The following is a 22,815-nucleotide window of genomic DNA, read 5'->3' on the forward strand; positions in this document are numbered from 1 at the left end:
AGATTAGCCTGTACACTCCCAAACACGCCAGCTGGGTGACCTTGGGCTAGTCACAGCTTCTCGGAGCTCTCTCAGCCCCACCCACCTCACAGGGTGTTTGTTGTGAGGGGGGAAGGGCAAGGAGATTGTGAGCCCCTTTGAGTCTCCTGCAGGAGAGAAAGGGGGGGATATAAATCCAAACTACTCCTCCTCCTCCTCCTCCTCTTCTTCTTCTTCTTCTTCTTCTAATTAAGATCAATAGTTTGGAACTGCTTGTAGGAAGAGCTAATCAAATGCTGGATGTCTCCAAATAAGGATGTCTCCTAAAAAGATTGAGACTGAGCAGGGTCGGGCCCATCTCCGCTGGGAGGTTGTTCTATAATTGTGGGGTTGTCCCCGAAAATGCCCCCCAGAAGAGCTTCTTTGGTCAACGTGACAGTTGAGAAGGCCTTTCCCCGTGATCTAAATTCCTGGGCAGGAGCACGTGGGAGAAGCCAATTCTTCAGATATGCTGGTTTCAAGCCATGTGGGGCTTTAAAGGTCAAACTCAGTACCTTGAATTTGCCTTGGGAGCGTGTCGGAAGCCCGAGTAATTGCTGTAGGATTGGGGTCACCTGATTCTGGTAACGACCTCACTGTGACTGACAGCTTCGCTTTAGCATTCTGCAGTAGCTGCGGCCTCTGAACAATCTTCCTGGGTGGCCCTAAGTGGAGCACATTGCAGTAGCCCAGAATAAGCGTAACCAAGACCTGGATCACTTTGGCTAGATCACATGGAGCCAGGAACAGTGAGGCTGGTGCACCAGTGAAAGCTGGGCAAACACGTCACAGCAGCCACCTGGTTTTGGAAGGTAGATGCTGTGTTAATCCACACCCCCAAGCTGCAAGTGTAGCTCATCAAGAGGAGGATATAAGCATAAGCATAAGCATAAGCATTTTATTGTCATTGTGCACGCACAACGAAATTTACAGCAGCATTCCTCGATGCACACAATTTCAGACTCATACAATTTCAGACTCATGCAATTTCAGACTCATACATCATCATCCTCCACCCATCCCTACATAGCCCCAAATACATCAATATGAAGCCGCGGAGTTTAGCATAGCCACAGCTCTAGAGTAGAAGCTGTCTCTAAGCCTCTTTGTCCTAGTTCTGAGGGCCCTGTATCGTCTGCCGGATGGTAGCAGTTTAAAAAGAGAGTGTGCTGGATGAGACGGGTCCCTCAGAATATTTTGGGCTTTATTTAGACTTCGGGCATTATAGATTTCTTCCAAGGAGGGGAGAGGGCAGCCGATAATCCTTTGTGCAGTATTGATCACCCTTTGGAGCGCCTTCCTATTCGCCACTGTGCAACTGGAGAACCATACACAGATGCAGTAGGTTAGGACGCTCTCTATAGCACAGCGGTAAAAGGACACCAGAAGTTTTCCATCTAGTTGTTGCTTCCTTAAAAGTCTCAGAAAGTACAGTCTTTGCTGGGCTTTCTTAACCACCGCGGTAGTCTGTACTCCCCAGGTCAAATCCTCTTTAATCATAACGCCCAGGAATTTAAAACTAGCCACCCGCTCCACTTGATCTCCATTTATAGTCAAGGGCTGAATTTCTGAGCTATTCCTTCTATAGTCCACTATGAGCTCCTTTGTCTTGTTAGTGTTAAGAACCAGGTTATTTTCCCTGCACCATGAGAGCAGTCAGTCCAGGATATCCCCATCCAGGACAGGATCTCAAGTCCCTGGGCTGCCTTTCTGCTAATCTAAAGCAGCTGTCCTGTTAGGACAGTGATGGCGAACCTTTTCGAGACCGAGTGCCCAAATTGCAACCCAACCCCCACTTATTTATCGCCAAGTGCCAACACGGCCATTTAACCTGAATGCTGAGGTTTTCGTTTAGAAAAAAAAACGGTTGGCTCCCTCTTCCTCCCCACCCGCTCGAGCAGGGGCCAGCCTGCTCTAGCCTTCAGCAAGTCCAGCGCGCACCGCTCTCTGCCTCTCTAGCAGCTCTGCCTCCTCTGCGCCCCCCCTCGGGCAGCAGCCACATGGAGCACAGGCACCAGGCCCACCAGCCGAATCCTTCCTGCTCACCATGGTGCACCATGGTGCACGTCATGCTCAGTGACCCGAGCCAGCCTAGATGTGTGTGGGTGGGTGTGTGTGTGTTTTTCCGCCCCTCTCCATGACAAACTCTGTGTGCGTGTGCCCACAGAGAGGGCTCTGAGTGCCATAGGTTCGCCATCACTGTGTTAGGATGACGTTTCAGCTTGTTTGATGTCATCCAGCTGGTTGCTGACTCCAGAACATACAACAGCACCCTTGGAATTAGGTGGAAAAGAAGGACAGAGGTGTGTAGCGTCAGCAGCTTGGGGACACCACAGCCCAGATCACCTAATGATCTCTCCTGGCGGCCCCATATAGAGAGGGCCTGGAAGGGGAAGGGTGGCCTAGAAATCAAATAAATAAATGTTAGTTAGCCTAGGGTAGGGGTGGCCAACCTAGGATGCTCCAGATGTTCATGGACTACAATCCCCATCAGTCCCTGCCAGCACGGCCAATTGACCATGCTGGCAGGGGTTGATGGGAATTGTTGTCCATGAACATCTGGAGCACCATAGGTTTGGCCACCCCTGGCCTAAGGGAATAAGATGGAATCCCACAGGCTGTGGAGCAGAGCAGGAGACCCCAGCACCAAGTTCTGGGACTCTTCTCCCTATATCCATGGTGGCCTACAATTCCCATCAGACCCTACCAGCATGGCATTTTGGCAGGGGCTGAGGGGAATTGTAGTCCATAACATCTGGAGTGCCAAAGGTTCACCACCACTGCCCTATATCCTGGCCTTTCTCTTCGGTACCTCGGGCATTGTATGCGGCCCTTCCCTCCCCTGTTGTCTCCTCACAACAGCCCTGTGCAGTAGGTCGGCTGAGGGCAAGCGACCGGCCCAAAGGCCTCCAGTGAACTCGGGGTGCCTCAGTCCTCGTCTGAGACTCTAGCTATTTCTGTTGCTGTTTTCTGCTATAGCAGAAAGGTTCCCTTTGAATTTGGCTCCACGTAATTCTTTTAAAACCTTCGGAATATTGGCTTTGAAGGGCAAGGGTGTTCGAAAGCGCGTTGATCTTCACGCCTTCTAGTCGCCTGTCGCACGTTTACATTAACACTTGGTTTCCCAAACCCAAAAAATATCCAGGGCCAACCAGGAATGCTTTGAGGAAGCTTATCTGCCGACACTGCGGATCTTGTTCAACGCTCCGGCCTCCTCGCCTTTGTCCGAAGTAGATGCGAGCAACGTTTCCGAGCTCTTCGTGGACTTGACGAGACCGAGCGGGCTGAATCCAAGTGCCAAGGCTTCCCAGGGATTCCAGGTGTGCTTCTGCCTCGTCTGGAGTTGGGATTGAGCAGTCGTGGGGCCCCCCGCCCTGGGGGGAAGAAGAGGGGAGGGGTCTCATCTGGTTGTGACCCACCCACCCTGATGGGAGGGAGAGAGAGAGGGCCACTGCCGCCATATCCTCACTGAAAAGTGTTGTTGAAGGAAACACCCAGAAGGCAACCGGGAAACCTCTGCTCCGCATCAGGGAGAGACCCTCCTCTACTCCCCCCCCCCCCCGCCCCGGGGTTCTTTGCAGCGCTTGGGGGGAAAGTGGTCCTAGGACATTCCTTAAGGTCACAAACTAGTGTGACTTGTAATGACGAGCCACAGTCTGTGCACCATGTTAACATGCTTGCTTGAGAAGTGCATCATCCAGTGTTACCATATTGAGAGCTGTTGTGTGGTCTTTGAATACACACACCAAAGATGGTCTCCGCCAGATTAACTGTGGTTTGTTTAGAGCAGTGTTTCCCAACCGTTTCAACGTCACGGTACCCTTGACCTCACTCTTCATATCTCACGATACCCCTGCCATCCCCCCCACCTTCCCCTCCCAGTGCCTGTTCTTGCCACCCCACCCCCCACACCTTCCGCTCCCAGGGAAGCCACTCGGGGGGAAGTGGCTGCTGACCTTGCGGCAGGCCTTGCCCCCCCCCCCCCCCAGGCCAGCTCCATGTCCTTGCTGGCTCTGGCAGGAGACACCACAAAAGTAAGGGGGGGCGGTGGTGTTGCCGCGGTACCCCTGGGACATGCTCACGGCACCCCAGGGTACCACGGAACCCTGGTTGAGAATCACTGGTTTAGAGCATGCAGTATAGAGAGACATCATAGTGTAGTGGTTAAGAGTGGTGCACTTTAATGTGGAGAACCGGGTTTGATTCTCCACTCCTCCACTTGAGCGGTGGACTCTTTATCTAGACACGAGGCCTGCTGGATGACCTTGGGCTTGTCACAGTTCTCTCAGAACTCTCTCAGCCCCACCTGCCTCATAAGGTGTGTGTTGTGGGAAGGGGAAGGGGAGGGAAGGAGTTTATAAGCCACTTTGAGAGAAAAGCAGGGTATAAATCCAAACTCTTCTTCTTCTAGAAACTGTGTCTAGAAAATTCTTCTAAGCTGTGTTAGCTGCACAGCTTAGCTTTTTCTCTTGATGACATTCTCTTGATGGCATCCATTGAAAATGCTGGGGGGAAGAATTAGGACTAATAAAAGGAAACACTTCTTCACACAACGTGTGATTGGTGTTTGGAATATGCTGCCACAGGAGGGGGTGATGGCCACTAACCTGGATAGCTTTAAAAGGGGCTTGGATAGATTTATGGAGGAGAAGTCGATTTATGGCTACCAATCTTGATCCTCCTTGATCTGAGATTGCAAATGCCTTAACAGACCAGGTTCTTGGGAGCAACAGCCGCAGAAGGCCATTGCTTTCACCTCCTGCATGTGAGCTCCCAAAGGCACCTGGTGGGGCACTGCAAGTAGCAGAGAGCTGGACTAGATGGACTCTGGTCTGATCCAGCTGGCTTGTTCTTATGTTCTTATGACATGCAGCCTAATATCACAACATTGTTGCTGCCCCCCCCCCCCCTTCCAGGGTTTGTCGGTGCATGATAGCTTAGCCGTGAAAATCTGCAATGAAATCGTAGAGGATCCAAGTGCACCAGATGTCCGCATCTATACCAAAGCTTTGAGCTCCTTGGAATTAAATCCAGACTTTTCCAAAGACCTCCTGATTCTGCTTGACAAGATTCTTGAGGTATGTGAAAAGTGTTTTTGGTCTGTTTTTCCGCTCTCTTTTCCCAACACATTTAGTGAAAAACACAAATGTTGATACTGAGGAGAAATGTGAGCAACTAGAGTGACCCTTAAATATTAACCAAAAAGAGAAGTTGCATAAACCAGGAGTTGAGGGTGTAGAATTGGATGTTCCCGCACCATTTCTCTGGAGGTTTGTCTTTCTGAGATCCTTTTGAATACTTGCCTTTGGCTGTTGTCATATCCGGCCTACACAGAATTACTGAATTGGAAATAACAGCCTTTTTTTTTAAGGAAGGGGAAGATTTGTGAGGCTGTGGCTTGTAACCATTTTGAGGCAAAAAGCCTGGAAATAAGGAAGTCAAGCTCAGTACGTGGGCTTGTGCTGCCACAGGAGGTGGTGATGGCCACTAACCTGGATAGCTTTAGAAGGGGCTTGGACAGATTTATGGAGGAGAAGTCGATTTATGGCTACCAATCTTGATCCTCCTTGATCTGAGGTTGCAAATGCCTTAGCAGACAAGGTGCTCGGGAGCAGCAGCAGCAGAAGGCCATTGCTTTCACATCCTGCATGTGAGCTCCCAAAGGCACCTGGTGGGCCACTGCGAGTAGCAGAGAGCTGGACTAGATGGACTCTGGTCTGATCCAGCTGGCTTGTTCTTATGTTCTTATGACATGCAGCCTAATATCACAACATTGTTGCTGCCCCCCCACCCCTTCCAGGGTTTGACGGTGCATGATAGCTTAGCCGTGAAAATCTGCAATGAAATCGTAGAGGATCCAAGTGCACCAGATGTCCGCATCTGCGAGTAGCAGAGAGCTGGACTAGATGGACTCTGGTCTGATCCAGCTGGCTTGTTCTTATGTTCTTATGACTGAGTGGGCCTGTGTGCTCATCACTCGACCCTTAAAATTGCACCTGAGGCGGGATGGAATGCAAGCCGGGAGAGCCTGTATCTCACTAAGCCAGGGGTCTGCAACCTGTGGCTCTCCAGATGTTCATGGACTACAATTTCCATCAGCCCCTGCCAGCATGGCCAATTGGCCATGCTGGCAGGGGCTGATGGAAATTGTAGTCCATGAACATCTGGAGAGCCACAGGTTGCAGACCCTTGCTCTAAGCACCAATCTTCCAGACCCTGCGAGGTGGCAGTTCTGCTTCCTTGTGTACAAAATCGAGAGAGAACCTTTGAGCCCCGCCCATTCGCCTGGCAAATGAACTGTCCCGGCGAGGTTTTGTTTTTGGTGACTGCAGTTTGTCAGCTGATAAAACAGGGTTGCCCTTACCTGTACCTGCTGTTCGTCGAGTGGTCTTCTGGGCAGGCACAAACTGTCGGTCTGTACAGAAGCCCCGACAATTAACCTTTATTTGTGTTTTCATTCCAAGAAACTGGTAGAGTTAAGTGGTACAGTCAACTCTAAATTTCAAATCTGCTCTCGATTTGATGTTTGGCAGCCGATGTGGAATAGGTTTTCCTGTTTCTCTGTATGAAACTACAACTCTCTGCAAATGTCTGCGATGAGGGGAGGGGTAAAGGCACTTTGGTGGATATCGATGTGCATCTCTCGCAAATCCCTGTGCAATCAGTTTACATTTCTACACATTATTCATATATCTGTGTCAGGTTGTGAAAGATAAAACGTGTCTAAGAATTATCGAAAAAGTGAAGAGCAGGTTAAATAAAGGCGCCCGTGTCAGCGGAGAAGCCTCTGAAACAACACAAGAGGTTGACTTGTCTCCAGGAACTCGAGACACGCAGCAAGAAAGCGACGGGTCAACGCTTAATTCCAGTCGTCAAGATGAAGGTAATGTAGATAATACTTCTTTAGAGGGTGTGAGAGAGAATCTACTGTGAGTCCATTTTCAAAATGCACATCAAATCTGAACAAAAATGGTTTGCTTTCCAGTAACTGGTGTCCCAACATGGTACCCGTAGGGCAGTGGTTCTCAACCTTCCTAATGCCGCAACCCTTTAATACAGTTCCTCATGTTGTGGTGACCCCCAACGCTGACATTTATCCATTTTACAGATGGAGAACACTGATGCAGAGAGCCTTAGGCGACCCCTGTGAAAGGGTCGTTCGACCCCCAAATGGGTCGCGACCCACAGGTTGAGAACCACTGCTGGAGACCCAGTGGCACCAGCTGACACCTTTCCTGCCGCCGCCAAATGTTTTTAGAAAGCAGTGTGGGCAGCTGGGTGGGACCAGGACGGCTTCTGATTGGCCATTAGAGATCTGATTGGCTGTGCAGATTAAAAAAAAAAAATAGTGACAGCTGCCACCAAGTGTTGGTTTTATTATCTCATTCCTCTTTCCCAGTGGTTTTTTTAAAAAATGCCCCCTTGTCCCCTGCTCTTGGGCTTCCTGTGTGTGTGTGGGAGGAACTCTCCTTACCGCGGCAGCCATTTTGTGGCTGTGCCCAACAGAATCCCTAAGGTGCCCATGGGCTGAACAGTCTTGGGGCCTGCTGCTCTTGAGGTGCTGATGTCAGCATCTCTTTTCCTCTCAACCTGGGATTCAGATCCAGAGACTCCTGAGCAGAATGAAAATGTCTGCCAAGGCCTGCTGCCATTCCTGTTTCCTTCACCTCACAGTTCATTAGAAGTCTAGCTGGGGTGGGGCGAGTCAGTGTTCAGAAAGGGCTGTCTGGTTTCCTCCTGAGAATCTTTCCCTCGCCTTTTCAGTATTTGGGTCTGAGCTAAAATAATCCTTGACCTGGATTGGCCCAGGCTAGTCTGATCTTGTCAGGTATCAGAAGCTAATCAGGGTTATCTTTGGGTGGATGGGCTAACCGCCCACGGGACACCAAGGTCATGGTGGAGAGGCAAGTAACAGCAAACCACTCCCTAACACCTCTTGCCTTGGAAACTCTACGGGGTCATCATAGCTGTGGCTTGACAGACTGCGCACCCCCCCCCGCCCAAGGCTAAAAAACCAAAAATGCCCTTTCCAGAAGGGTTCTTGCTAAGCTCAAAAAGGATATTGGGGAAAATTCTTCAAGGGCTCCATAAGTTCTCTTGCACAAACACCACACACTGATTTCAGTGTTCTTCTGAAAGAAAGTTCCACCGACTGCACCCCAAGAGGCAAAGAGGTATCTATTCGAGGACAGGGCCTGGCTCAGAGCAAACCTGATTTCAGCACCTTAACTGCCTTTGTTGCCTTCAACAGGAAAAAAAGAAATGGCCGAAGCTGGAGGGAGCTCAACCACAAAGCTGCGATCGACAAGAAGCAAAGGTACCTCCGGAGCAGCCTTTGTCAGTGTTCAAATATTTCCCCCTCCCACCCTTGTCTTTTATGGAAAGGTTAGACCTGCAAGGTTTTGCTGCCCCTCCCGTTCCCAATACTTAGTATGATGAAAGCAAGCCTGGGAGACGAAAGCAAGCCTGCCACAAAGCCACGAAGGTGTGTACCCTGGAGTATCGGAGACCACAAAAGCTGCCACCATATGATGAAAGCAAGCCTGGGAGAGCCAATGCTTGTTTCAGTAAAACCTGGGTTCTTTTCTCCAATAACTCCAACCAGCTGAGGTCTCAACGATTTTTATTGAAAAACAGAAATCAAAGAAATAAAACATGATTGCAGTTAAGGGATTGCTTAGCTGGTTACGTCCCTTTTGGTTCTTTGTCCCCGTTCCGGGAACCCATGGGCCAGAGATGTTTCTCTGACCACGTCTCAAGATGGAATTCCAAAACCTTTGTTTTCCCCTTCTCAGGAAAACTCTGTTCAGGCCACGAGGTAACTTCGGCCTTTGAAGTTTCATCCTGGCACCTCTGCATAGTTTCCTGTCCTCCCTCCAGGAGATCAAAAGGCAAAGATGCTTTTCACAGTCATATGTGACTTTGCTAGTTTTACAGTACTGTTCCATCACACTTAGAAATTCCCAGAAGCTAATAGGCTCCTTGTTTCTGTGTTGAGTGCCCCGGAATGGTTCTTTCTTGTCTCAAACAGCTCGCTTGCTTGCTCTCTGGAACCTGTTGGTCCCTCCTTAAACTTTGACACTTGCAAACATTTTCAGGTCCAGGAACGCCGCTTACCTTGGGGCTGATTTTATTTTGTGAACCGAAGAAAGGAAATCATGAGCAACGACTGTTGTGGCCTTATTTATTTATTTTAAAAAACTTATTTTCCTGGAACGTTCGCCTGCGAGATCGAGCGCCTGTGCCTCTCCAAGGCGGCCCCGGGACATTATAGAGATAAGGGTGAGACCTAACAGCCCGGAGAATCTGCAGAAATTCCTCTGGCCCCAAGCCTCTTATATAAGGGGAGCACGTTCTGCAAATGTAACAAAACCTGACATGGGGAGAAATTTCTGTCCCTTTCTGTAGAGCCCAGCATAGTATAGCCAGTGTGGTGTTGTGGTTAAAAGCTGGCGGATTTTAATCTGGACAACCAGGTTTGATTCCCCACTCCTCCACCTGAGTGGCAGAGGCTTATCTGGTGAACCAGATGTGTTTCTGCACTCCTACATTCCTCCTAGGTGACCTGGGGCTAGTCACGGTTCTTTGGAACTCTCAGCCCCACCTATCTCACAGGGTGTCTGTTGTGAGGAGAGGAAGGGAAAGGATAAGCCCCACCCGCAATACAATACTATCAACCACATCTTTGCATAACAAGTTCCACCCAAACACGTACTGATTGGTTCCCCATCCTGGGACATGGACAATATATACCCCAAACATTCCCTTCTCTCTGGACACCGTGTGTAACAGGCTTCCCCCTGTGATACACCTCCGAAGATGCCAGCCACAGATGCAGGCAAAACGTTAGGAACAAGATCTACCAGACCACGGCCACACAGCCCGGAAAACCCACCAGAACCAGTTGAATCCAGCCATGAAAGGAGTTTGTAAGCCACCTTGAATCTCCTCACAGGAGAGAAAGGTGGGATATAAATCAAACTCTTCTTCCACTCTTCATAGCGGTTCAGAGTGGTGGACTCGAATCAGGTAATTTGCTTCCCGGCTGCTTCGCATGAAGCCTTCTGGGTGACCTTGGGCCAGTCGCAGTTCTCTCGGAAGTCTCTCAGCCCCACCCACCTCACAAGGTGTCTGTTGTGGAGAGGGGAAGGGAAGGCCATTGGAAGCCGTTTTGAGACTCCTTACGGTTGAGAAAAGCAGGGTATAAATGAAATTCTTCTTTTGCCGCACCCCACATCTTCTTATGGGAATAGCTCTTCTGACAACTACACTAGGAGGAACCGGCTGAATATCTGAATTTCTTGCATCACAACATTGAACTACTTCATTTTGGTTGTGGGAGGGATTTTTTTGATGGGGCTCATTCAGCTCTAACTCTAACTCCTGTTACAAAAGAGGGAACCCCAATGCCAATGGAATGGTGGAGCCTGTGATTTAGCAGAACCTTAAAGGGGCAACCCCCCCCCCCCATTTGCTATTTTTAGGTCTGAGGAAAGCAACAGCAGAAGCCAAGTCTGTGCCCAGAAGGAGAAACAGCAGAAGTGCCAGGTCCGAAAGTGGAGGGTAAGTATGATTTTTTGAACGAACAGACACTTTACATCTGAGTCTTTTGATTAGACAAATTATCTTAGCTCTTCTGCAAATAGGACATCTATGTGTGCAGTGTTGTGACAATGAACCTGCAAGTATGCCAGCAACAAAATTGTTCCCCATCTACAGAAAATGTCTTATTCCAATGGCTTTTTATCACTCATGCTTTTCGTCCAAAGCCACTTTGCTGTTTTTCCTTGTTTCTGATAAAGTGTACAAGGTAGATCAGATCTCCCCCCCACCCCCAGTTCCTCCAATTTCTCATTAGGACAAGGTAAACAAGTTTTTGGGTTTTAGAGACCTCCATTTCAGTGCTCCAGGCAAGGCACTGGGATGGTGAACCGGGGTCCTTCCCGTAACTTCTGCTCCTCCCCCAAAAAACTATCTCAATAAATCATGTTTTGGTTTCAATTAAACTGTAAGGAGCTTTTCTCTCCCCGAACCATGTAGATGGTCAAAAAAAGCCACTCCAGGTGCAAACTGAAACACACAAACCTGAAGAGACTGCAAAGCCAAAGGGCTGTATCAGAAAGGGTTCTTTCCGCACGGGCCGAATACAGCGCCCTGGGGATGGCAAAAACGCCGTCCCCAGGGAGCTGTTCGCATGGGGGGCGCAGCTGCCTCACAGCCGCGCCTTCCCAGCGTTGCGAAGCCGCTGTTTCCCAACCTTGCTCCCCGAGAGAGGTTGTTGGGAAACAGCGGCTTCCAACCGCTGCTGTGCGAGCAGCTGGAAGACGCCATCCCTCCCCCCTGTCCCAATCGACTTACTGTTCCTGCGACCGTCCGGCGCGTCACCGAGGCTGGGGGACATGCCCTCCCTGCCCTGTGACTCCGGAGCGGTTGCGCAGGGCAGGGTGTGTGTGTCCCCTGGCCTCAGCGACGCGCCGGACGGTCGCAGGGAAGGTACGTCAATCAGGCGACGCCACAGTGCGGCTCCGTCTTCCCGGTAGTTTCTGGGACCATTCGTGCAAACGGTCCCAGGGGGGTTGGGTTGGCATCATGTACGCCGACCCAACCCCACCGTGGACGTGCGGAAACGGTCCTTAGTCCAGCATGGAAATATATGTGGCCAGGCTGTGTCTGAGCAACCCCGCATGGCCCTGCTCAGCCACATTCTGCAGCCTGCAAAAATCAGAAAGGAGTTAGAATTGCTGCTGTTGTGCCATCTCACAGCAATTGATCGATCAGTGGTTCCCAACCTGGAGTACCCACAGGGGTACGTGCCAGAGCTTTTGGGGGTACATGAGAAATATTATGTAATGGGTTTTCTAACATAAGGGTACAATTTTAGGGAAATGGGTTGCCAAGGAGTACGTGAGTGGAAGCAGATTGGGAACCACTGACCTTAAGTGACGGAAAGAGAGGCCTGAGGAAGGAGTTCGCAGAGGGGTGAAAAGAAAGAACCCAAGAGGTGTTCAAGGTGTTGGTATTGACCTTTAAGGCCTTATGCGGCCTGGGACCCTCGTATCTTCGAGACCACATCACCCCATATGTCCCTACACGGCCTCTTCGTTCAGTGGAGGCCAATTTACTGGTGGTCCCTGGCCCCTCGATGATGCGGCTGGCCTCCACTTGGGCCAGGGCCTTTACGGCTCTGGCCCTGGCCTGGTGGAACGCTCTTCCTCCAGCTGTCTGAGCCCTGCGGGATCTTGGTGAGTTCCGCAGGGCCTGTAAGACGGAGCTGTTCCGCCGGGCCTTTGGAGGGACCGGCCGCTGATGGTGCCCCCCCCCCTTTCTTGGCCCTTACATCTAGGCCTTGTATTATCTGATGGGACTTGCCATTCCTCCCTTTGGGAAAGGATTTAATAATAGGTCGCCGGGCGCCACTCACACTTAATAATTATTAGTATCATAGTTAGTCTCTCGCTGCTTTTATAGGTTTTAACTAATTTATGATTGTTTTATGATTGTATTTTTACCATATGCTGTATACCGCCCGGAGCCCTTCGGCGATAGGGCGGTATAAAAGCCCTACGTACGTACGAACGAACGAACGAACACGCACACACACACACACAAACACACACACAAACACACAAACAAACAAACAAACAAACAAAGGCACCCCTGGCTTGGAGGAGTTGAGCCACAGAGTTGGGAAGTCCAGCGTTCCTGGCAGTCTGAAATAACCAGACGAGTCCTTGGCTGCAGCTTCTAGTTTAAAACCGTGGAATGGGACTGACTTGTGTTTGTGACATCCTTTTTTGGTAGGGAAGCCAGTGAGCAGCCGGCCCCACCGACAAATCCAAGATTGTCTCGCCGAGCGAAAACAGCAGCTCTGGAGAAAACCCGAATGAATCTGTCAAAGCTTCTGGACCAAGAATCGGCTGAATGACGAATAGACCAAGGGATGCCGCGGACCCATTTTTAAAAATGTCTGTGTAAACTAACAGTCAAACAAAAACCATCGTAACTAACGTTCAGAATGGACCAGCAGAAGCAGAGCACAAAATGTGTACAAAATATGACCTGTTTTAAACCAGGATTATCTCCTGTATTTGAAAAAAAAAAAACATGTCCTTGAGCAGCTATTTTTTAAAGTATAGCGTATCATGTGGATGTTTATGAAAGCAACTGGTCTGAAAAAGACCACCCAGGTGATACTTTAAATGCAACTGAATTCCAGCTGAGAGTGCAGGTGGAAACCCCTTGTCCTATTCATATAAAATAAAATTCCCTTTTGATTCTAAATTAATGGCTGGTTGGTTCACATGAGAACTGCGAAACGGAACTATAGACTAGTCTTGACGTTTTGGTTGAATCCAGTGGACGCAGTCCTAGCAGTATCTTCTTTCGTTTCTTGTCCCAGACTTGTGGACACGTGCGTGAGGTATTCGGAGCATATACTGGCGAACGAAGTGCCTGCAAGAATATCAGGGTGGGGGATAAGTGTGCAACTATTTGGCCTTATGTGCGCTTCCCCCCCCCCCCCCCCCAGTTACTCATCACTTGCTGAAGCTGTGTGTGCGTGCGCATGCAAGCAAGGGCATACTACTGTTATATGGCATCTGCTAACATGGAAGGGGTCAAAAATTTGAGCTGAAGAATCCAGTGACTCCAACGCTACTCCCCCTGTACCCACCCCAATACCAGGGCTGTCCATGCCTCTGTATGATTTAACACTCCAGCCCAGTGTTTCCCAACCTTTTCGAGGTCAGGGTACCCTTGACCTCACTCTCCATATCTCACGGTACCCCTGCCGCCACCCTCCACCTTCCCCTTCCATTGCCCCTGCTTGCCACACACCCCACCTTACCCTCCCAGGGTGAAGGAAAGCACTGGGGGGGGGGGGTGTGTGGCGGCTGACCTTGTGGCAGGCCCTGCCCCATGGGCCAGCTCCATGTCCTTCCTGGTGCCAGTGGGAGACACCACAAAAATGAGGGGTGGGGGCGGCGGTAGTGTTGCCGCAGTACCCCTGGGACATGCTCACGGCACCCCAGGGTACCAGGGAACCCTGGTTGAGAATGGCTGGCTTAGAACTACCTTGGCCTCTCCCTTATTCCAGATTCCTTTGCCCCCACACTTCATGCCAGCTTCTCTTTGCGCTTATCCTGCACTTCCCTTTTGTGTCCTTGGGTTTTTCTGAAGGCAACCTTCAAAATGGTCTTTTCCCTCTCCCAGTTCTGGCTGGAGAGACCTCAGCTCTGCAGGACTCTTGTTCTCTGTTGTAAGAGAACTCTTTTTATCAACAGGGTTGTTTGTGGAAGGAAGTTTGCAAAGGTGTGGCAGAGTACTGGGGAAGATGATGGCTCTCTGGTGCCAGGGTGGTACAAACCGAGCCAAAGAGCCATCCTCTCTCCTAACTTCCAGGTGTATCTAGGGCAGTGATGGCGAACCTATGGCACAGGTGCCAGAGGTGGCATTCGGAGCCCTCTCTGTGGGCACGCACAAACAGAGTTCATCATGTGGGGGAGGGGGGTGGAAAATCACACACACATGCCCCACACACACATCTAGACTGACCTGGGACACTGAGCACAACGTGTGCGCACCGCGGTGAACAGGGAGGACTTGGCTGGCAGGCCTGGTGCCTGTGCTCCAGGTGGCTGCTGCCCGAGGGGTGGGGGGGCACAGAGGAGGCAGAGATGCTAGAGAAGCACAGAGCAGTGCATGCGGGACTTGCTGGAGGCTAGAGCAGGCTGGCCCCTGCTCGAGCAGGAGGGGCAGAGGAAGAGGGAGCCAACCGTTTTTTCTGAACTAAAACCTCTGCATTCAGGTTAAATTCCCGTGTTGGAACTTTGCGACAAATAAGTGGGGTTTGGGTTGCAATTTGGGCACTCGGTCTCAAAAAGGTTCGCCATCACTGATCTAGGGCAAGTTATCTACACAAGGATGTCCAATGCTGGAATTTTTCAAACTGGATTTTGGAAATGCTGTGTATCTGGCATAACTGGATCTTTCTGCCATACCTAACACCTCAGATATACCTGGCTCATTTGTTTGAATTCTTGGCTGTTGAATCAGTGCTGGATACTAGGATAGAATCCTTCTAAAATGGAATATAATTTTCCATTTTCAAAAGAGCAAAGGATGAGTTGACCTTTTCTAACTCAAGATTCTCTTTCAAAATGGGTGTACATTATAGGGCTGGAGGTATTTAAATATAAGCAAATTGGATCAGGTGATTTCAGACCCGCTTTCACTGTTCACCACGTAAGCACCTGTATTCAAGAAAATCAATAGGTAGTTTACAACCATTTTAATCTGAGTTTGATACAAATTTTCACCCCCACCACCAAACATTTAGCAAAAATGTTGATAAAGTGAAGGCTTGTTAGATGACAGTATTTTAAGAATTGGTTTCCTCTACAATCAATGGCCTTTTTAGAACTAAAAAAGAACATCATTTTATAGAATAAATGAAAATAACAGTTTAAAAGTATACCGTATGTTCTGATAATTATAATTATCTGCAAGATTTTATAAACCCTTTGCGTTTTTATACAGCGTTGCACCAAGGTAAACTAACTATTGGATTTATGAATAACTCTTACACGTCACATTACATAAATATATTAACATCTGTGCACAAAATAAAACTGAGAATATATCTATATATATAATTAGCAGTAAAAGGATAGAAAAATGACAATATACTGTTAAAAAGACAGTATCCAATTCTTCTATGACCTATACTGACATTGTTTTTGCTTATACATGCAAAGAGGTACATGAATGGAGTAATGTTTATGGTTTACTATGAAGCCAAAAACCCCAGAAAGTCATTTCATGATACAAAAGGCTTATTCAGCTGTTGGGGTGGGGGGGGGGGGGGGAGGGGGGAATGAACCATGTACAAAACAATAGTGCAAGAAGAACTGCAAACTATTTGTTTTCATTGTTGAGCTTTTAGTTAAAAACTGTACAGCGGCCCCGTGGTGCTGTTGTAAAACTTCACTTCCACGGCATGGGTGGATTTAAGGCACATCGTTCCCTTCGAAGGTTGGTTGCTTATCTCTGTGTCAAGCGAGTCCCAGTTCTCAGTTTCACAATTGTAGAAACTGGTGGGTGGGGTGGAGTTAAAATAAAATTTTAGATTTTTCAATCCAAAGTAAACATATTACCTTGCCTTGTTACACTGTCAAGAACGTTTTTTGTTGGCTGGCCCAAGAGCTGGCTTTGCTGGATGAGAATCCCATTTGGATTGTGGTCTGTGGACAGGCAAAGACCATGCTTGATGGCTACTGTGAAGATTTTAGCTGCCAATCATGAGTGAAAGTTTCAAAAGGGGGTTAGGATCAAGCTGAAAGGTGTTTTGATGCCTGGACCAGACCTACGGCTACACCTGGCTGGTTTGGACTGAAGATATTTACTGTTTGAATAGTTCCAATAAGGATCAGGTGTAAAATAGGGTGCACAAGCACACTTTTGGAAACATAATCAGCAAAAATAGAGCAGCAGATTCTTTGCATACGCAGAAAACTGATCAGCGTCTACATTAAATGACTTGGTACAACAGACTGGCCAAAGTATTGTCGAAGGCTTTCACGGCCAGAATCACTGGGGTGCTGTGTGGTTTCTGGGCTGTATGGCCATGTTCTAGCAGCATTCTCTCCTGACGTTTTGCCTGCATCTGTGGCTGGCATCTTCAGAGGATCTGATGTAGGACCACTCTGACAACCACTACGTCAGACTACACAGAGAAGCCATTGAAATCCACAAGCACATGGACAATTTCAACAGGAAGGAAGAAACCATGAAAATGAACAGAATTTTGCTGCCAGTGTTGAAAAACACTAGAATCAAGACAGTGACTAATCAGCTCCACACAAACACAGGACAACTATAGAGAATAGCAATCAAAGGGAACAAAGACCAGGAAACTTCTATTCAGATGCATTCACCTATTGACCATGCTATCTTCATTGTGACTCACATGCTACAGACTTCATTGTTACTCACATGCCAAGCTACTTCTATTCAGATGGCCTCACCTATTGACCTCACAGTATATATACTCCACTTGCTTTCATTTCCTACATCAGATCCTCTGAAGATGCCAGCCACAGATGCAGGCGAAACGTCAGCAGTGAATGCTGCTAGAACACGGCCATACAGCCCGGAAACCACACATGACTCCAGACTGGCCAAAGCTTTTCTTATGCTTCTGCAAGGACTGTGTTACAAATGGAAATCTGGTGAATCCAGCCCAAGTAGTTGTGGTGGTTTGGTTTCCCATAGGAGCATATTGCAAATAACCAGGAGAACACACATACACAACGTTGGAACTGCTTGAATTTTTGTAGTCAGAAATCTGTAAGTCTGCCTCCTGATGCACAAGACCTAAAGGATGACTGTTTAATGAAGCTCTCTGTTAGACCTAGAACTATAGTTGTGTCACTTGACGGCTAGTGAGACTCTCAAATTGTCACAAGTCTGCTATAGATCTCACAACGGGCTCAGGCAGACTTCAGCATGCCACTGATGTCCATGTTGCCCCCTAGCAATGAAGATCAGCCCACACTATGATGCTGACAAAATGGTTTTGCTGTTAGTTTGGAGAGGAGACGTCTGAGGGGGGATATGATTGAAGTCTATAAAATGATGCATGGGGTAGAAAATGTCGAAAGAGAGAATTTTTTCTCTCTTTCTCACAATACTAGAACCAGGGGGCATCCATTGAAAATGCGGGGGGGGGGGGAGAATTAGGACTAATCAAAGGAAACACTTCTTCACGCAATGTGTGATTGGTGTTTGGAACATGCTGGCACAGGAGGGGGTGATGGCCACTAACCTGGATAGCTTTAAAAAGGGCTTGGACAGATTTATGGAGAAGTCGATCTGTGGCTACCAATCTTGATCCTCCTTGATCTCAGATTGCAAATGCCTCAGCAGAGCAGGTGCTCGGGAGCAGCAGCAGCAGCAGCAGCAGAAGGCCATTGCTTTCACATCCTGCATGTGAGCTCCCAAAGGCACCTGGTGGGCCACTGCGAGTAGCAGAGTGCTGGACTAGATGGACTCTGGTCTGATCCAGCAGGCTAGTTCTTATGTTCCAGTACTGTGAGATTGGAAGTGCCCCGACCTCTAAAGAGCCAATCTCATCAACTGCTTTTCTTATTTTTGTGCGCGGCCATATTTTGCGAGGGTAGGAAAGAGCAACCACCAGGTGCTCCTTCTAGCTCCATGGTGGCGAACCTTTGGCACTCCAGATGTTATGGACTACAATTCCCATCAGCCCCTGCCAGCACGGCCAATTGGCCATGCTGGCAGGGGCTGATGGGAATTGTAGTCCATAACATCTGGAGTGCCAAAGGTTCGCCACCACTGTTCTAGCTAATTAAATCGAATGAGCTGAAAGTGCCTGCTACTGATGGTGGCACTCCCAAACCATGCGCTTAGACGTGTGGCTGACTCCTCAGAGCTGGATCAACACGAGTGCAGCTCCTCTTCCCAGTGGCCTGGACTGATCAACTGCTGGCATTAGAGGGTTGGTAACAAGGTCACAAGGATAAAATTTTAGATAAGGGCTCCCTAGCCTTTTTGAGCCTGTGGGCACATTTGGAATTCTGGCCTAGCAAAACCACAAAATGGCTGCCACAAAATGGTTGCCGTAGCTCAGGGGTGCCCAACTCTGGCACTTCAGATTTTCATGGACTACAATTCCCATCAGCAGGGGATGATGGGAATTGTAGTCCATGAGCATCTGAAGCACCAGAGTTGGACACCCCTGCCATAGCTTAACTTCAGTCACAGTGGAGATCCTTGGGCCCTATATTTTATCCTTCCCATTATATAATGAGCCAAGAATTAAATTTATAATGAAATGACTTTTATTGGTCAAAATTTGCCTTCAGATTTGGAAAAAATTGCTTTTTCTGCTAGCAGACACTAACCTCACAACCACCTACAATGTGTTTGCCTTGGCAGCAAAAAGAAAGAAAAAATGCTCTACATTTCTTTAAAGATCCAATGTATAAACCTGTCTAGTAACTGGACATCAGACAATATGGTTCAATAGGGTATTATAATTGCTTAATTGTTTTATTGTTGTGTGTCATTTACATTGGTATATTTAAATTGTTGGAGTTCTATATTGTGATGGCCTTTGGCTACCAACAATAAAGTGTACGGGAATGGTAAGGCAGAATTGGATGTTTCAGTTCATGGCCTCTGATGGAGTCTGTTGCCGTGTATAAGGATGCTTCTAGCTCAGGGGTCTGCAACCTACGGCTCTCCAGATGTTCGTGGACTACAATTCCCATCAGCCCCTGCCAGCATGGCCAGGTGGCAGGGCTGATAGGAATTGTAGTCCATGAACACCCGGAGAGCCGTAGGTTGCACACCACATTTCCTGCAAGCCAACAAACATACCCTAAGCCTTCAATCTATCTTGGGCACCAGTTGAGTCTGCTTGAAAACAATTACGTGGAAACACATGCTTGGGAGTTATACTTTCTCCTTCTCCTCTTGCTACCCGTGGGGACACAGGGGATAAGAGCAGGAAACCTGTGGATACTTGCGATGCACAGACCAAAAGGCCAGAACAGACTTGCAAAAGCAAAAGAACCTTTTCCCTTTAGCTGATCTGCCTACGCCTGACTAGGTGAAGATTTTAAACGGATTTGCCGAAACACGCTGGAGAAAGCTGTTGACTACAATTTGCCCTACAATTGCTTTGCCAAGACTCCCTTTCCAACAACCCATCTGTTCTGCTTATGGTTAATTATTACAAAACGTTAAAACATTCTGATATTTTGATACATATACTTGAAATATAGTTGAGGGGGGAAAAAAGAGTAGATAAGCACATACACACAAAAGAGAATCACTTAGCAGAAATGCCCACTCAGTAGGATTGACCACGAACCTTTCAAAAAAAAAAGACCAAGCTCTGTCTGAAGAAAGTTGCTATGCTCAAGTATGAAATAAACATCCTCCAAGTACTATACATGTGCATAAAATCACCATTCTGCTCAGTTTCTTGATGCTTCCACGCAGACGCCTCCGGGTGAGGAGAAAGCAGAGCAGCCTGGTGTCATGAGCCCAGCTGTATGTGATTGTCTGTTCAGTTTGAAGAAAAGCTTGGCTTGAGAGGGGATACTAGAGAGGGAGATGTTTCAGCCTCCATGGAAGCATCTAACCCTCGTTCCTTTGAGCCTAAGGACCTTTCCTAAGGGATAATGCTTTGGAGGCTAGTGCAATCCAGCAGGCCCCATCCAACCAAGATGTCAAAGACATCATTGATCGTTGGGTACGTGCCGAGGTTCATTACCAGAAATAGTATCTAGAAGCCCCATATTGCTCTAACCTCAAGAAGGTCTAGAAGTATCTAGAACAGGGGTAGGGAACCTGCGGCTCTCCAGATGTTCAGGAACTACAATTCCCATCAGCCCCTACCAGCATGGCCAATTGGCCATGCTGACAGAGGCTGATGGGAATTGTAGTTCCTGAACATCTGGAGAGCCGCAGGTTCCCTACCCCTGATCTAGAAGCTCCATATTACTCTAACCTCAAGAAGGTCTAGGAGCAGCAGTGGCATCGGAGGTTAAGAGCTCATGTATCTAATCTGGAGGAGCTGGGTTTGATTCCCAGCTCTGCCGCCTGAGCTGTGGAGGAGGCTTAACTGGGGAATTCAGATTAGCCTGTGCACTCCCACACACGCCAGCTGGGTGACCTTGGGCTAGTCACAGCTTCTGGGAGCTCTCTCAGCCCCACCTACCTCACAGGGTGTTTGTTGTGAGGGGGGAAGGGCCAGGAGCTTGTAAGCCCCTTTGAGTCTCCTGCAGGAGAGAAAGGGGGGATATAAATCCAAACTCTTCTTCTTCTTCTTCCTAGAACCGTACAACTGGACACTGCTTCCGGTTCCTTCAGTTTTGGACTTCCTATAATGGTCACCTCTGTGCTCAGTTCTATTCCATAGACCAGATCCCACATCGAACAAGGGAGCTTCGTCTACGGAAGTGGGTTTCTCTTCAGGGCGGTGAGGATGGGCAGACTGAACTAGCTGGATTTGTCCTTTGCTGTAGAGAGGAATGGGCAACTTTGTGCTTAGCTACAGCGGGATCACAGCTCAGGCTGCAGAGAACTCTTCCACCGGACTCTGTCGTAACGGCCCATCTCTCAGCGGAGGAGGGCCGGGTGATTTCTGCCACGTCCCCCCTCCCCGTTGCGGATTCCTGCTTTGCTCCCAGGCTGTTCCTGAGGATCCTTCAACTCTCAGGAGCTGAATTGGGGGCGGGAGGGGGGGAGCTCAGTGGCCTAAAGCAGGAATGGGAGGAAGACGAGAATTTCGGTCCTTTTCCATTAACTTTCATCACTTGTTGTCTAGGAAGGCCAACGTTCTCCACGTGGCGTTTGGTTGCGCCCACAGCTTCAAAGGTTACATTCCTGTAAGTCTGTCTCAGGTGGGGAAACAGTGCAGAAGTGCAGGGGAGCCAGTAAAGATCCCTTTGAAGATAACTTGCCCCTCGAAAAGGACAACGGGAAGGAAGCTCAGTGGGGAAAAGCTACTACCAAGACAAAATAAGCACGCACGCACACGCACACACACAGAGGCTCATTACAGCCATCTCAACTATCAGAGAAACGTTTCTGCCGCTGCAGTTTACAATACCTTCTACGGGGTAATTAATTTTTTAAAAAACAGATGTGCATTTTAAGATGTGTGCAAACCGTCACATAGAAATAATTAGACAACAAGCCCGTTTTTTGTCTGCATTTGGGAATTTGAAACACACGAACGAACCAACCCACCACCCTGGAAGCCAGCTGGCCAAACATGCAAGATCTGAGCACTGCCACTGAACTACGGATAAAACATCCCTAAACCCCCTTTGGCATGCACAATGTTAGTTGTAAAGTGCTTGCGTGGACTCAGTCCCCGGGGCGCACTCCTAGAGGACCGTGCCTGAATGTTGGAAGCAGTTCTCCGCCCAGGTGGTACGTGCTGTCTTTCTAAACTACCTTGAAAACAGCCTTGGGGGGCAAAGTTTTATGTCTAGTTCACTGAAGCAGTTTTGTATAGTATGATGGCGATGACCCGCTCATTTTTTTTTAAAAAAGTGATCATTCACAGGACTGCATGCTTATTAGAGACAAGGCGACGGATGGACTCAGCTGGAGACTTCATGGATTCTGCTGTTAGACTTGAGAGTTTCCATGAAGAGGCAACTGAAATGGAATCATGGAATATTCAACAGCTCTGCTTGCAAATCCACTCAGCAAAGACAATCCGACGGGTTTAAGAGGCCCTATGAAGAAAGAAGCAAGCAATTAAAACCCGAACTTCACCCACATCCCGCCCACCCCCCACAGTCAGAACACCTCTGGTTGGAGATGAATTCGTTATTTTTTTTTACAAGTTAAATGCTATTTTGCTGTTAGCTCACATTTTCTTCAGCAAAGTCCGTGGCACAAGTCCATGCCTGCTTGCTTTAGTGAAAGACTCACTAAATTGGCTTGAGAGGGGATACTAGACTCACTCATATGCCCCTACTCGGCCTCTGCGCTCAGCAGAGGCCAATTTGCTGGTGGTTCCTGGCCCCTCAATGATGCGGCTGGCCCCCACATGGGCCAGGACCTTTACAGCCCTGGCCCCGGCCTGGTGGAACACTCTTCCTCCAGCTGTCCAGGCCCTGCGGGACCTTGGTGAGTTCCGCAGGGCCTGTAAGACTGAGTTGTTCCACCGGGCCTTTGGAGTGTCCAGTCGCTGAAATGTGTCCCCCCCCCCACATATTTATTTTACCACCTTATGCTACCCTCTTAGAG

At 48.6% G+C, this 22,815-nt stretch overlaps 2 protein-coding genes across 5 annotated transcripts in view; one reads left to right on the forward strand and one right to left on the reverse strand.

Moving 5' to 3' along the window:
• Nucleotides 1–13,299, forward strand: part of NCAPG (non-SMC condensin I complex subunit G) — a 49,769-nt gene extending 36,470 nt beyond the window's left edge. Inside the window, exons 17-22 of the mRNA XM_048510048.1 lie at nt 3,164–3,338; nt 4,935–5,096; nt 6,721–6,901; nt 8,270–8,335; nt 10,503–10,581; nt 12,820–13,299. Of these exons, the coding sequence (XP_048366005.1) occupies nt 3,164–3,338; nt 4,935–5,096; nt 6,721–6,901; nt 8,270–8,335; nt 10,503–10,581; nt 12,820–12,943 (787 nt within the window). The 3' untranslated portion in view covers nt 12,944–13,299. The remainder of the gene's footprint in view (nt 1–3,163; nt 3,339–4,934; nt 5,097–6,720; nt 6,902–8,269; nt 8,336–10,502; nt 10,582–12,819) is intronic.
• Nucleotides 13,300–20,804: 7,505 nt separating this feature from the next.
• Nucleotides 20,805–22,815, reverse strand: part of LCORL (ligand dependent nuclear receptor corepressor like) — an 88,095-nt gene continuing 86,084 nt past the window's right edge. For all 4 annotated transcript variants that reach the window (XM_048509093.1, XM_048509089.1, XM_048509091.1 and 1 more), the window contains one exon: nt 20,805–22,298. In XM_048509093.1, coding sequence (XP_048365050.1) covers nt 22,289–22,298 — 10 coding nt within the window. In that variant the 3' untranslated portion in view covers nt 20,805–22,288. The remainder of the gene's footprint in view (nt 22,299–22,815) is intronic.

This window comes from Sphaerodactylus townsendi, linkage group LG10 (genome assembly GCF_021028975.2).
Source record: "Sphaerodactylus townsendi isolate TG3544 linkage group LG10, MPM_Stown_v2.3, whole genome shotgun sequence".
NCBI classification, from domain to species: domain Eukaryota; kingdom Metazoa; phylum Chordata; class Lepidosauria; order Squamata; family Sphaerodactylidae; genus Sphaerodactylus; species Sphaerodactylus townsendi.